The 12,531-nt window shown below is 49.0% G+C and overlaps 1 protein-coding gene across 1 annotated transcript in view; it reads right to left on the minus strand.

The window, feature by feature from the left end:
* Positions 1-4,190, minus strand: part of R3HDM4 (R3H domain containing 4) — a 37,759-nt gene extending 33,569 nt beyond the window's left edge. The window contains exon 1 of the mRNA XM_033955690.1: positions 4,023-4,190. Coding sequence (XP_033811581.1) covers positions 4,023-4,069 — 47 coding nt within the window. The 5' untranslated portion in view covers positions 4,070-4,190. The remainder of the gene's footprint in view (positions 1-4,022) is intronic.
* Positions 4,191-12,531: the final 8,341 nt, after the last annotated feature.

Raw genomic sequence — 12,531 nt, forward strand, 5'->3', positions numbered from 1 at the left:
AATGGAAAGGCTCTAGAACTCCAGGCCATGAAAAGATGCTACAACAAAAGAAACTTACAGTAAATGAAACACTGAAATCATTTTTCAAAGAGAAGGTGGTGGATGCCTGCAGTGCTCTTTAATGGGAAGTGGTGGGGTACAAAACAGTGACAGAATTCAAGAAGGTGTAGATAAACACAGAGGGTCCTTGTATAGCATGAAGATGAAATAAAAGTATAGAGCATTAGCACAGTAACTTAAATAACTGTAAAGGGAAAAAAAAAAAGGTATCTTGTATCAGTTACAACCCTAAAGACAAAGGGGAAGTAACCCACTGCCTGGAGTCTGCCCAAAGATACCACCCTGGTCACTTGTCTAGGAAGACTGGCCATACTAGTCTCTATTTGCCATTATTTACTATATTTTATTTTTATTTATTTAGTTAAAAAAATTGTGACCTGCACTATCTTACAATTTTGGGTGGTTAACAATAAAAAGATAAACAGTAAAATATACAAATGCTTCATAAAATAAATAAGAAGCACATTTGACTTTCATATTTACATATTAGTTAAAATAACTTATTGCAGCATGTTAATCTCTGAAAACGTAAGAGGCAGTGCAAGAAGTCCATAGTAATAGGCTACAGAGAAGCAAAAGCCTACACAAATAGCTGCTTTCTGAACTGATAAGAGGTAATTTTAAGTAATTCAGTTGGTAGTGTGCTCTTAACATAGTGCTCTCAACGAAGAATACAAAAGAACGATATTCAGAGCTGCCAACTTACCCAAGATCTAGGAGGGAGATATTTTGGCCAGTTCTGAATTTATTATCCCAAAGCAGTATGGTCCTTGAGTCCACCCTTTAAAATCAGTGCAGAATATCCCATAATGCATCCAGATAGGGTTGTCAGAAATGCAGGACTGGCTCCAAATCTCCCTCTTGAAACTGGGCAGCATACCTTTTCCGATAGTAGCTCAAAGCGAGTTACATTCAGTAATTTCTTGTCCCCAGAGAACTCACAATATTAACTTTGTACCTGGGGGATTAAGATCTGCTTTGCATTCATGTGAAATGTTTTCTTCCAGTTTACTTGACCTTGCAAGGCTCTGTGTTGATTCCTTAGGCACATACAGTAGGTAGGAATTGAAGGCTTGCAGGATTACAGAGATAATAGCAGTCTTTTTCCTCTTTCTATCTATAGTATGGCATTTCAGGATTTTTTTTCCTTAAAGGCCTCTCACTTATCTTTTTAACCCCCAAATTTAGCTTTTTACAGGGGAACCAAAGGCTGCTGTGCTATAGGGCCCTTGCAGATGGTTTTTAAGACCCAGGCTCTGTAACACCAAGAGCATCGCTTGGCCAGTGGAATAGAGGCATCTATAACTCAATGTGGACTGGCATTTTATAAAGTCTATTCATTGGTTTAAAGCGCAGTGTGACATGTGGCAGTGTTATATTTCAAAACTGAATTCTCTGGAGATGAATGGTGTTACCTGATTTCAAAGATCTGAAGTGCCTTGTTTGGAGTCTGGTATATGGTGAAAGAAGGTGGAAGTTTCACGGTTGCTGTTTAGGTAGAAATCTAAACTCAGGAAGTTCTTCTCTCATCACTGAGTCAAGGCATCTTGAGCTTCATTTACTGGTATTCTGCAGTCTTCCCCTAAGTCAGGGGTGTCAAAGTCCCTCCTCGAGGGCCGCAATCCAGTCGGGTTTTCAGGATTTCCCCAACGAATATGCATGAGATCTATTAGCATACAATGAAAGCAGTGCACGCAAATAGATCTTATACATATTCATTGGGGAAATCCTGAAAACCCGACTGGATTGCGGCCCTCGAGTAGGGACTTTTGACACCCTGAAGCTATCAGTTTAACTCTTGTGTTGAGTCTTGCAGCTGCACTGAAGGAAGGCCTGCCCAGAGGTTGAGGAGCAGCCTTTTTTTGCCAGTGCCCTGGGGAGGGAGAGAGACTGACTGGATGCTCACTTATACTCACAAAGAACTAAAATTCTTCATGGCAAGCCAATCACCTTTGGCCGGGCTTCTCTGCCCTATAGTGAGAAGCTAGTGACTTTGTATGGCTGGAGAAGTAATATGTCTTTCGTGTACTTTTTCAACTCTCATAGGTAACCTATTCCATCCTTTATGTTGGCACCTGGATCTGGGTTGCTGAACTTATTCTGTTTGAATTCCTCTCAGCCCTGCTCTTCAGTGACTATCCTGCTTAACTGTGACATGTGACCTGGACAGAGGATGAACTCAGTTCTTAGTGGTGCAGGGTTTTGTGCTGAGTGATTATGCCATTTACAGTGTTACTGCTTGACACTTAGGATCAGTGCCTCTTGATGCTCCTCTGGCCTGGCAGCCTACCAGTCAATCTTGCTAAGCAAGATGTTTGAGAAAGGTTGAATACAAAGCACAGTGTTTATGGGGTAATTGCAGGGAACAGTATTGACTCTTATGCACACTGTCAAAATTTACTATATGTACTCAAATATAAACCGATCGGAATATAAACTGGGGTAACTTTTTTTCCCCCCAAAAGAGGGAAAAAGGTTGATGAATATAAACCAAGAGTTTATATTCAAGTAGGGTAATACTCTCTCTCTTTTTTCCCTGTCTCCCCTCTCCATAATCCTATCTTCCCTGAAGTGTCCTGTCCTGCCCGTCTCAGACCCAACCTCAACCTCAGCCCTAGTCTGGCCAACTTAGCCTCAGCCTGGTAGCCAAAGACACAACCACAGACCCAGGCTGAGCTCCAGACCCAACCTGGTAGCCACATTCACAGTCATTGCAGGCCTCCCGCAGGCCTGCCTTTAGCCCTGGTGGTCTAACCGTGAGCCGGAGAGGAGTGATCCCTCCCACATTCTGTCTTGGCTGGCTCTGCTCCATCTCACCTCCCAGACCCAGCCACCTTTGACACCCTGATAGTCCAGAGGTGAACCTGGACAGAAGTGCTGCTCCTACATACCTTCACCACGCAGTCTTCTTTAAGTATGGAAGCTTATCTTCAGAAAGCAAAGAGTGGCATCATCTTTTGCGAGTTCTCACAGCAACCTTGTGAGTCTGCCACGGGAACTCTTGGCAGTCATTTTCAACAGCGAGTCTGTACAGGGTACAAGTGTAGGAGCATCAGTCCTGCTCCAGTTCACCTCTGGACCATCAGAGCATCAAAGGTAGGCTGTGGATGGATCTGGGACAGGGTGCATGAGGGATCACAGTTGCCCCAGATCACTGTTAGACTACCAGGGCTTAAGGCAGGTCCGAAGGAGGTCTGCAGTGGGTCTGGGAGGGAGAAGCAGAGTAATGAAGTGCTGGGGAGGACTCAAATATGAACAAAGACCCCCATTTCTGGGCCCCAAAATTTTAGTTTATATTTGAGTATATACAGTAGGTATCACTGTTGAGCAATGATTTGAATACTCAAGGACTGTAAATGAATTGTATATGTAAGTGGAACAAAACAAACCAATGTCATCATTTACATATCTCTGCTACTACATCACAACAATGATGAAAGCAAAAATACAAAATAGGTGACTCAACCAGTGCAGGACATCTGATTCTTCTTAACACCTACCTCTCCATAACCCAGTCTCCCAGCACTCCCCCACCTCAATTTCTTTTATAACCCAGACTTAGTCTACTCCTCTCCACCACACAATCCCCTCATCATCCTCACAACCTCTCTATAATCCATGCTCCCTACACTACTCCTCTCCATCTAATCCCTTATCACACAACCCACCCCTCATCTCTTTATACACCTGGACTCTCTACACTTCTCACCTCCATCTAATCCCCCACCCCCACCCCTCTACAATCCTGATTCGTTACACCCTTCGCCGCCATTTAATCCCCTTATCCAATCACCTCTCTACACGCCTCTACCCCATCTAACCCCCCACTTCTTCTCTGTACAACACATATACTCCCTATAATACCGCTTCCTCCATCCAAGCCCGCCTACCCGCTATTCGTCTCCCCTTCACCTATATAATCCACGTCCTCCCTCATTCCCTCAACTCCAGGCCGAGCTCACCGGTAGCCATCCGGCTGCCCCGTTTCTCGATTCTTCAGTACCACCATATCACGCCGCACAGGTCCAATCCAAGCTATACCTAAAACCGTTTCGGAGAAGGAATAAGCACACAGCTGAAAGACACAAAATGCCCGTACTTCCGGGTTCCAGGATTGCCCGGTCCTCCCACCCCTCAAAACGGAAGTGACGTTCCACGCGCGGGTGGGGTTGGAGTGGTTTGTGGACGTACAGTATAAGTAGCGGAGATAACGACTGTATACGGAGGTGATAGCGAGGGACGGGTGTATACTAGAAGGGCAATGATGAATATTGGGGGAGAGGACATTGCAGAAAAAAAGCAGTGAGGGGTTGTAGGGGAGAGGAAGGCGTAGAAAGGGATCACTGAGGGACAGTGGGGGAGAAGACGGCGTAGAGAAAGGGCACGGAGTGTATTGGGGAAGGGATGGCGAAGAGACATTCAGTAAGAGACAGTGAGGGATAATGTAGAAGATATGCAGAGGGGAACTAAGAAGTAGTGAGCTAGGGAATGGTGCAATGAGGGATAGTGGGGGGGGGGGGACAGTACAATGCAGTTAGGAATATTTGTGAGAGGGGATAGTGGTGCAGATGTACAGTATAGTAAGGGAGAGTTAAAAGAGAAAGAGCAGTGAGGTAAAGCAGGAAGGGCAGTGTAGAGAGAGAAACGGTATGGTAAACTCTCTGGAAAAAAAAAAATATTTTTTTAGTCTTCAATTTGAGGAAAGTGAGATCCTGCTTCCGCCAACAACATTTTGCTGTCGTTGTACAATCAATTATTCTTTCCAGACTGGACTATTGTAATTCCATCTAAGTCTAACCAAGAAAAATCTTCAAAGACTTGAGTGGATCCAGAACACTGCGGCTAGGTTGATCTTCGCAAAAAGCAAATTCGATCATGTTTCCCCACTTCTGTCAAAACTTCACTGGCTTCTGGTGATGTCTAGGATTCACTTCAAATGTACCTGCCTAATTTTCAAGATCCTATATGGCATTCTTCCTCCCCTAATCCCACTATCCTGGAATTCTTTGAGACCTGACACTACCAGATCCGCCCATGTACTCAAACTATCTTTCCCCTCGTTAAAAGGTGTCATGTATGCAGGTAAATTAGTGAAATCCCTTTTCTTCACATTCACTGAGCTTTGCAATAACCTCCCTGCCCCGCTGCGGAACCTAGGCTCATTCCAATTATTTCAAAAGCATCTAAAAACCTAGCTTCTCCTAGGACAAGCAGGATGAGTCAGCCACATATGGGTGTTGTCCCAACACCTCCCAATTTGCGGATAAGCTCTCCAATAGCTCAGAGAGATTTTTTTATTTTTTTTTCTCTCTGAGCACGTGCAGTGCCCGGGCCCCACTGGGCATGCCCGAGCCCTACCCATTTCCCCCTGCTTCCCCCTAATCCCCAGTCTTTAGTTTCCGCCCGTTCCCATCGGTCGGATTTTTCTACAGCTCTCCATTACAACTTTTCTACTCATCAACTTGAAGATGCCTGAATCATCTAAAGAAACAACTGGGATGCAGGAGGAGGATGAACACACTGGATCCTCATGAATTGTGCGCCCACTGATTGGATCCGGCGCTCGAGGTTTCCGTGTGGCTTGCATTGTGCGCACATGTCACCACGTGCACGCAAGCTAAGGAAGAGGGCACTGAGAGACTTCATGAAGAGAAGTGAGGCCCGAGAATCTTCCTCCAGCAGCCATCCTCATCGGAACGTAGCAACAGGGGATCCACAGACGAATCCGGTGAGGAGCCTCCAGGACGTCCTGGCTCAGTCAACCCCCCCGACTGCAACTTGCCCGGTCGAGAAATCTCTCCCGGAGATCCTGCATGCTGTCGCTAGCCGTCGGCCCCTGCAGGAAGCCGATAGGAGTCTCACCAGACCGAGAGATCTCTCCAGGAGTTCCTGCATGTTGCTGCTTACAGCCAGCCTCCGCAGGGCATGAAGAGAAGTGAGGCCCGAGAATCTTCCTCCAGCAGCCATCCTCATCAGAATGCAGCAGCGGGGGATCCACATGCTACAGTGGCAAGGAGCCTCCAGGATGCCCTGGCTCAGCTAATCCCCCCGCCTGCACTTGGCCCGGTAGAGAAATATCTCCCGGAGTCCCTGCATGTTGCCGCTTAGAACCAGCCTCTGCAGGGCAGCCGATAGGAGTCTCGCCAGACCGAGAGATCTCTCCAGGAATCCCTGCACGTTGCCACTTACAGCCATCCTCTGCAGGGCAGCCGATAGGAGTCTTGCATGCTGCTGCGTAAATCCACAGCCTCTGCAAGCAACAGATCGGGGCTTTCACCCTCCAGACGGCATGCTGCCGCTTACAGCCAGCCTCTGCAGGGAGCCGATTGGGGTTCAAAGGTAAGTCCTATCTGCTTGTTTTTGGGAAAACCTCTGATAATCTGTTGCAGCCCCGAGGGCTCTGCCCCACCCTCCTCCCAATCTGAATTTAAGGAGAAAGAATCTCCCATGCTTCTTTCCCTTGGAGGGGACCTGCAGACCTCTCCCCCCAGTAGGAGACATGCTGCCCCAGAGTTCAGCTTATAAAGGACATGCTGGAAAAAAAAAACAAACAACTCGATGTTTCTTTCCCTCTTGGGGTCCTGCAGAGTCTACAATTCACACCTTTCCCACCCCGCCCCCCTCCCCCTCTCATGTTGGGAACGAGGAGTCTGCCTTTCTCAGCAGGATGCTGATATCTTCAGAGATGCGGCATGTCAGACCATGCCTCTCCAAAGGTGGGGATTTGAAACTCCTCAGTCTAAAAAGCTGTTTGCTCTTCATAAAACCTAGGCAGAGTGCTTTTCCAGCTAGCATGAGGGACTCTGTACTATTCATGATTTCTATAGCACTGAAAGGCATATGCAGCGCTGTACAGTTTAATATACAATAGGCAGTACAGCAGCAGAAGCCCACTCAAGAGGCATTATCACTCCTCTTTCTCTGCCTCCAGGCACAGTGGGAAACGCAGCCAGGTGCACTGGCACAGATGAACGGGTGCATCCTGCCCCTTCTCTGCAGGCTCTCCCCCCCTCTCAAGAAGGGCGGTGGGGTACATGGAGCCACCCAACCAGTCAAGTGGAGCAGCACATGAACCTGCGAACCACCAGGGGTGGGACCAGCAGCCACAGTTAATCCTCCTGCTGACCCACTCCTCTCTCAGCGGGCTACACTCCCCACTATGTCCCCCTTTAGAGGGAGCCACGCACAACAACATAGCGCGGTTCAGCGGCATGCCATGCACCCAAGCAACGGAGGAACAAGCTACACACCAGCCTCCAGCCACGCCCCGTGTCACCACCCACAAAAATAAATATTTACTAAAAAAAAAAAACCCCACAAACGAGGACTCACCCCAAGTCCCTCCAGAAACTCACAGCCTTTCTCAAGATCCACGTGGGTGGACAACAAGTACCCAAGACAGAGTACTACAAGGCCTGAACTACCAGTACCAGTACTTCACGCAGGCAGAGACTGCAGAGAACCTCCTGGACTGCAGAGACGAGATTTGGCTGACTCCCTCCTCAGGGCAACCAACATCAAGGAGACTGGGATTGAAGTACCAGATCTTTCCAGCCCAGGGATTCGACAACCCGCAGCAGCCATACATGGACATTGCGGTAGCTTAAGAGAAACAGGGCAGCACGACCCCCCCCCCTCCAACCCCCGTCAGGGAAGGACCTGAAAAACCCTGGTTTCCACGGGGAAAAAGACCTTCGAGGGCGCAATGCTGAGCGCACGAATTGCTGCGCTCCAGTTCCAGATGCGGCTTTATCAGGAGGCCAGTGAGAGGAAATAAATAAATAAAATAAAATAGAGACTTCAGCTCACAACTGAGCCAGTCCACACTGGCAGCAGTCTGTGCCCCAGCGCTCGCAACAGTAACATAACTGCTACGCAAACAAGCACCGCCCGAGGGGCAGGGGCATCCAAGGGCAGCCCTCTCCCCAAGACAAAAACAGAACCTTGACCACCCTCCGGCCCAGCAGGATCAGATTGTCTGCGAAGGCTTGGCCCAGGATCATCATCGACCAGTGGGCCCTCAGCATCATCAAGCAGGGATTCAGAATTCGTCTCCACTCCCGCCCCCCCCCCCGAGTGGGCGGGGCACCCTCCATCTGACGACCCAACTTTCCTGCAGCAAGGAGAGGACCTGCTTCAGCAGAATCAATAGAGGCGGTGACGAACAGAGGAGATCACTAAGGGGTTTCTACTCCAGGAACCCCCGAATCACCATGGACAAGGACAACGCTCGTTCCTGGATCTCTGTAAGCTCAACAGATGCATACACAAGGTCCAGATGCACTCTCTGGGTACAGTCTTGGCCCTGTTACAGCCCGAGTATTGGCTAGTATCCCATGCACCCAGCCCACAGGAGGCATCGTCGCTTCTAAAGCCAAGACAGACGCCTCCAGTACAAGGTCCTGCCCCTTGGACTCTCAACGGCTCCAAGAGCGTTCACAAAGTGCGTGGCAGTGGCACATCCTCGCCTTCAAGGGGTGCGCGTCCTATCTTGTCTCGACAGCTGGCAGCCCCGTCAACCACCATAACCCTCCTCCAAGAACTGGGGTTCCTCATCAACTACATGAAATCCCACCTGATACCCACCCAAGGGATATCGTTCATCTGGGCAGTCATCGACACCACGCAGACCAAGGCTGTCCTACGGGACTACCAGATCGACGCCATGACATCTCTGGCCCAGTGCATCCCTGCCAGCAGCTCATCGTCAGCACGCTCCGGTCTTTGTTGTGCAGCACACCAGACTACTCATGTGATCCCTGAAAGGGCACCTCAGACGTCACTGGGACCAGTGTACCCAACCTCTGACCACCCACCTACTGGAGCTCAGGGCCTTAGGGAATGCCCTCGATACCTTCAAACAGGCAGGGCAGTCCTCACCCAAACAGAAAACCAGGTGGCCTCGCACTATATCAACAAACAGGGAGGGACAGGGTCAACCTCGCTATGCAAGGAAGCTTGCCACATGTGGGAGTTCTCCAACTCCATTCAATGCTCCATCCAGGCAACTTACCTCCTGTGGGAGCAGAACGACCTGGCAGAAAGACTCAGCCACCAGCTGGATCCCGATGAGTGGTGTCTCAACCCAGCGGCGATGAAGAAGATCTTCAGCACCTGGGGCACACCGAGCATCGACCTGTTTGCAACCGAACTCAAAATACTCGACCTTCTGCGCAAAGAGATCAACCCATCGCCGTCTCAGCCCCGACGGTCTGTCTGTGAGTTGGAACACCCTAAGTCCTGCAGAAGATTCTTCAGGACAGAGCAACGGTGATCATGATTGCCCTGTTCGGGCTCCTGCAACCATGGTTCCCGTTCCGGCAAGGGATAGCGGTTCACCCACCTCTCCCCGCTCCCGATCAGTGCAGTTCTCATTACCCCCTCCACCACGACCTGCGTTCCTTAGCCCTGACCGCATGGATGATGAGAGGATGAACCTACCACAAGACGTGGAGCACACTCTTATGGCAGCCAGAAGACCTTCAACCAGAAAACGCTATGGGTTGAAAGGGAGAAGGTTCCGCTACCAGTGCACAGACACGCAGCGAGACCCCTACAACTGCCCCATACCGGACATCCTGCAGTACATACTGAGCTTATCTCAGGGGGACCTAAAACCCACTTCCATCAAGGTCCACCTAAGTGCAATCACGGCATACCACGCTGGCCTAGACAGCAAACCAGTGTCGAGGCATCCAGTAATCACAAAATTTCATGAAGGGACTGTCCAATCTGCACCCACCGGTCAGACCACCACCGCCCAGATGGGACCTCAACTTGGTGCCGCATCATCTCACCTCGACCCCTTCAAACCTTTGGGGGAGGCAGATCCCGTATTCCTGGCTGGGAAAACCCTGACCATCGTATCTACCGACACACTCCCTCATGAGAACAGGGTGGTACCCAGAATCCACCCCCGATTCTTGCCGAAGGTGGCTTCAGCGTGCCTCCCGGCACTCTACATCTCCCCACAGGGAGGCACACTGCCACCTCAGCAACACCTCCTGGACTGTGTGCGGGCCCTGACTACGCAGCAGATTAGACAAGCCTCAATTGTTCGTCTCCTACGACCAAAACAGACCAGGACTTCCGGCCACCAAACGCAGGCGCTCGCGCTGGATATAAGCGTGCATCCCCTTCACCTATAGAAAAGCGCAGCATCAACCGCAGGTGGGAGCCAACGCCCACCACCGCAGAACCATAGCCAACACTAACCTCCCTGCCCCGCTGCGGAACCTAGGCTCATTCCAATTATTTCAAAAGCATCTGAAAACCTAGCTTTTCTCCAAAACATAAAGCTATCTATTTAAAATGTAAAGCTAGCTATCCTCTTCATAATCTCTAATTTCTTATTATGTCCTTCCCTCATTTATTGAATTACCTGTAAACCGTGCCAAGCTCTATCTTTATGGAGATGATGCGGTATACAAACTTAAGGTTTAGTTTAGTTTGGTGTGGGGAGGGATAATGCAGAAAGAGGTAATGTGGAAGAATGAAGAAAAGACAGTGAGGGAGAGCCAGGAAGAACAATGCAGAGAAGAAACAAAGTTATGGGGAGGGGCAAGGCAGTGAAGTGTAGGATAGAGGGCAGTGCAGAGAGCTACAAGTGAGAGGAAGGACAGTGCAGAGAGGTGTAATGAGGGATGGTGGTGGAGAGATCAGTACAAAGAATTACAGTGAAGAAGAGATTCAGGGGGGGGGGATCAGTATAGAGAGATGAGGGACAATGGAAAGGGGCAGTAAAGAACGCAGGCTCAGGTATTTGTCCTGGGACCTCTTCTCCATCTACATGGCTTCCCTTGGTGCTCTAATCTCCTCCCACGGCTTCCTGTACCACCTCTATGCTGATGACTTGCAAATCTATCTTTCATCGCCTGAAATTTCTATGGGAATCCAGGCTTGAGTCTCAGCCTACCTGTCTGACATTGCTACCTGGATGTCTCACCGCCATCTAAAATTAAACATGGCCAAGACTGAACTCCTTACATATCTTTCCTCCTATATCTGTTTCTTCCCTTCCTCCATTCTCTTATTTCAGTGGATAACACTCTCATCCTCCCTGACTCGGCTCGCAACCTTGGGGTCATTTTTGACTCATCTCTTTCCTTCTCTATATGAAGTCTGACAATTAAGTTCCTAAACTTGCCTCCGTGCGCTTATATTGGCAGCAATGAACAAACAACTCAGTAAGGTTTCATAACCCTGGTATATCAGTGTCTCACAGCTGTGTTTGTGTCGACGTGTGGCAGTGTCATACTGAGTGGCATTCATTATTGTTGTATGTTTTTGTGTGCCGTCACAAGAATGTTGGAGCTTGAATTAGAGCAACAAACATTAAATTTCTTTTGTTAAACTTGGCAAAAGTGGTAGTGAAATCAGGGACATGTTAGTCCAAGTTTATGGAGATAATGCCATGAAGAAAATGGCAGTATACAAATGGATTAAACATTTTTCTGAGGGAGAGAAAGGTGAAGAAAGGTCAAGGTGACCAGCAACAAGCAAAACTGACAAAAACATTGCAAAAATTCATTAAATTGTGCATCAAAATTAGTGGCTGTGGGACGTCATCATCAAAGATGGCCGCATGAACATTGAGTTCCGTGCTCCTCACCTGTTTTTTAGCGTGGTTTTTTTGTGCACTGCTGCTGTTCCTGTGATCAATAATGCTGCCTGCCTTTTGCGTTGGTGTGGTGCATCTCCCCAGACCTTGGATGGCTCAATTGGGTAAGCGGACGATCAAGGACTACGTTTATCAGACTCGGGTGGGAGATTGCCCAAAGTCTGCTGCGGTTCCGCCCTGTGCAGGCCCAACCCCGGAGTCGCCTTCTCAACTCCCACTGCGCTGGCTTCTTTGCCTTTGGAGGATACTATGGCGGAACTACAGGGCATGTTGTTAGAGATCGGGACAATTTTCTGCCGGAAAAGGGGATAGAGGGGTATAGATAGCGGATTACTGCATAGGTCCTGGACCTGTTGGGCCGCCGCATGAATGGACTGCTGGGCACGATGGACCTCAGGTCTGACCCAGCGGAGGCATTGCTTATGTTCTTACGTTCTTAAAGCGGTTCGGGCAGAGCTCACAGCCTTTACGACTGACCTCCGTGGGGAGATTTCGGCATTGGGGCAGTGTGTGGATGACTCTGAGGGCCGTGCTGAAGAGCAGGAGGCGGACATAACCCGTATGGCAAAGCAACAGATGGAATTTCAACCTATTTGCTTGAAAAGATAGAGGATCTGGAGAACCATAGTTGGCGGTCCAACAGCCAGATCCGCGGCCTTCCTGAATCTGCGGATTATATGGATTGTGCAGGGTTGGTCCAGTGGATTGCAAGCCAACTTTTGTCAGATGATGCTTCAGTCGTAGTACCTGAGGACATCACCTGGAAAGAGCACATAGAGCTATGCAAGTACCGCACGCTAACAGGTCATGAGATATAATTGCCTGTTTTCAAGATTTTAAAATCAAGGAGG

The sequence above is a fragment of the Geotrypetes seraphini genome, chromosome 8, assembly GCF_902459505.1.
Source record: "Geotrypetes seraphini chromosome 8, aGeoSer1.1, whole genome shotgun sequence".
NCBI classification, from domain to species: domain Eukaryota; kingdom Metazoa; phylum Chordata; class Amphibia; order Gymnophiona; family Dermophiidae; genus Geotrypetes; species Geotrypetes seraphini.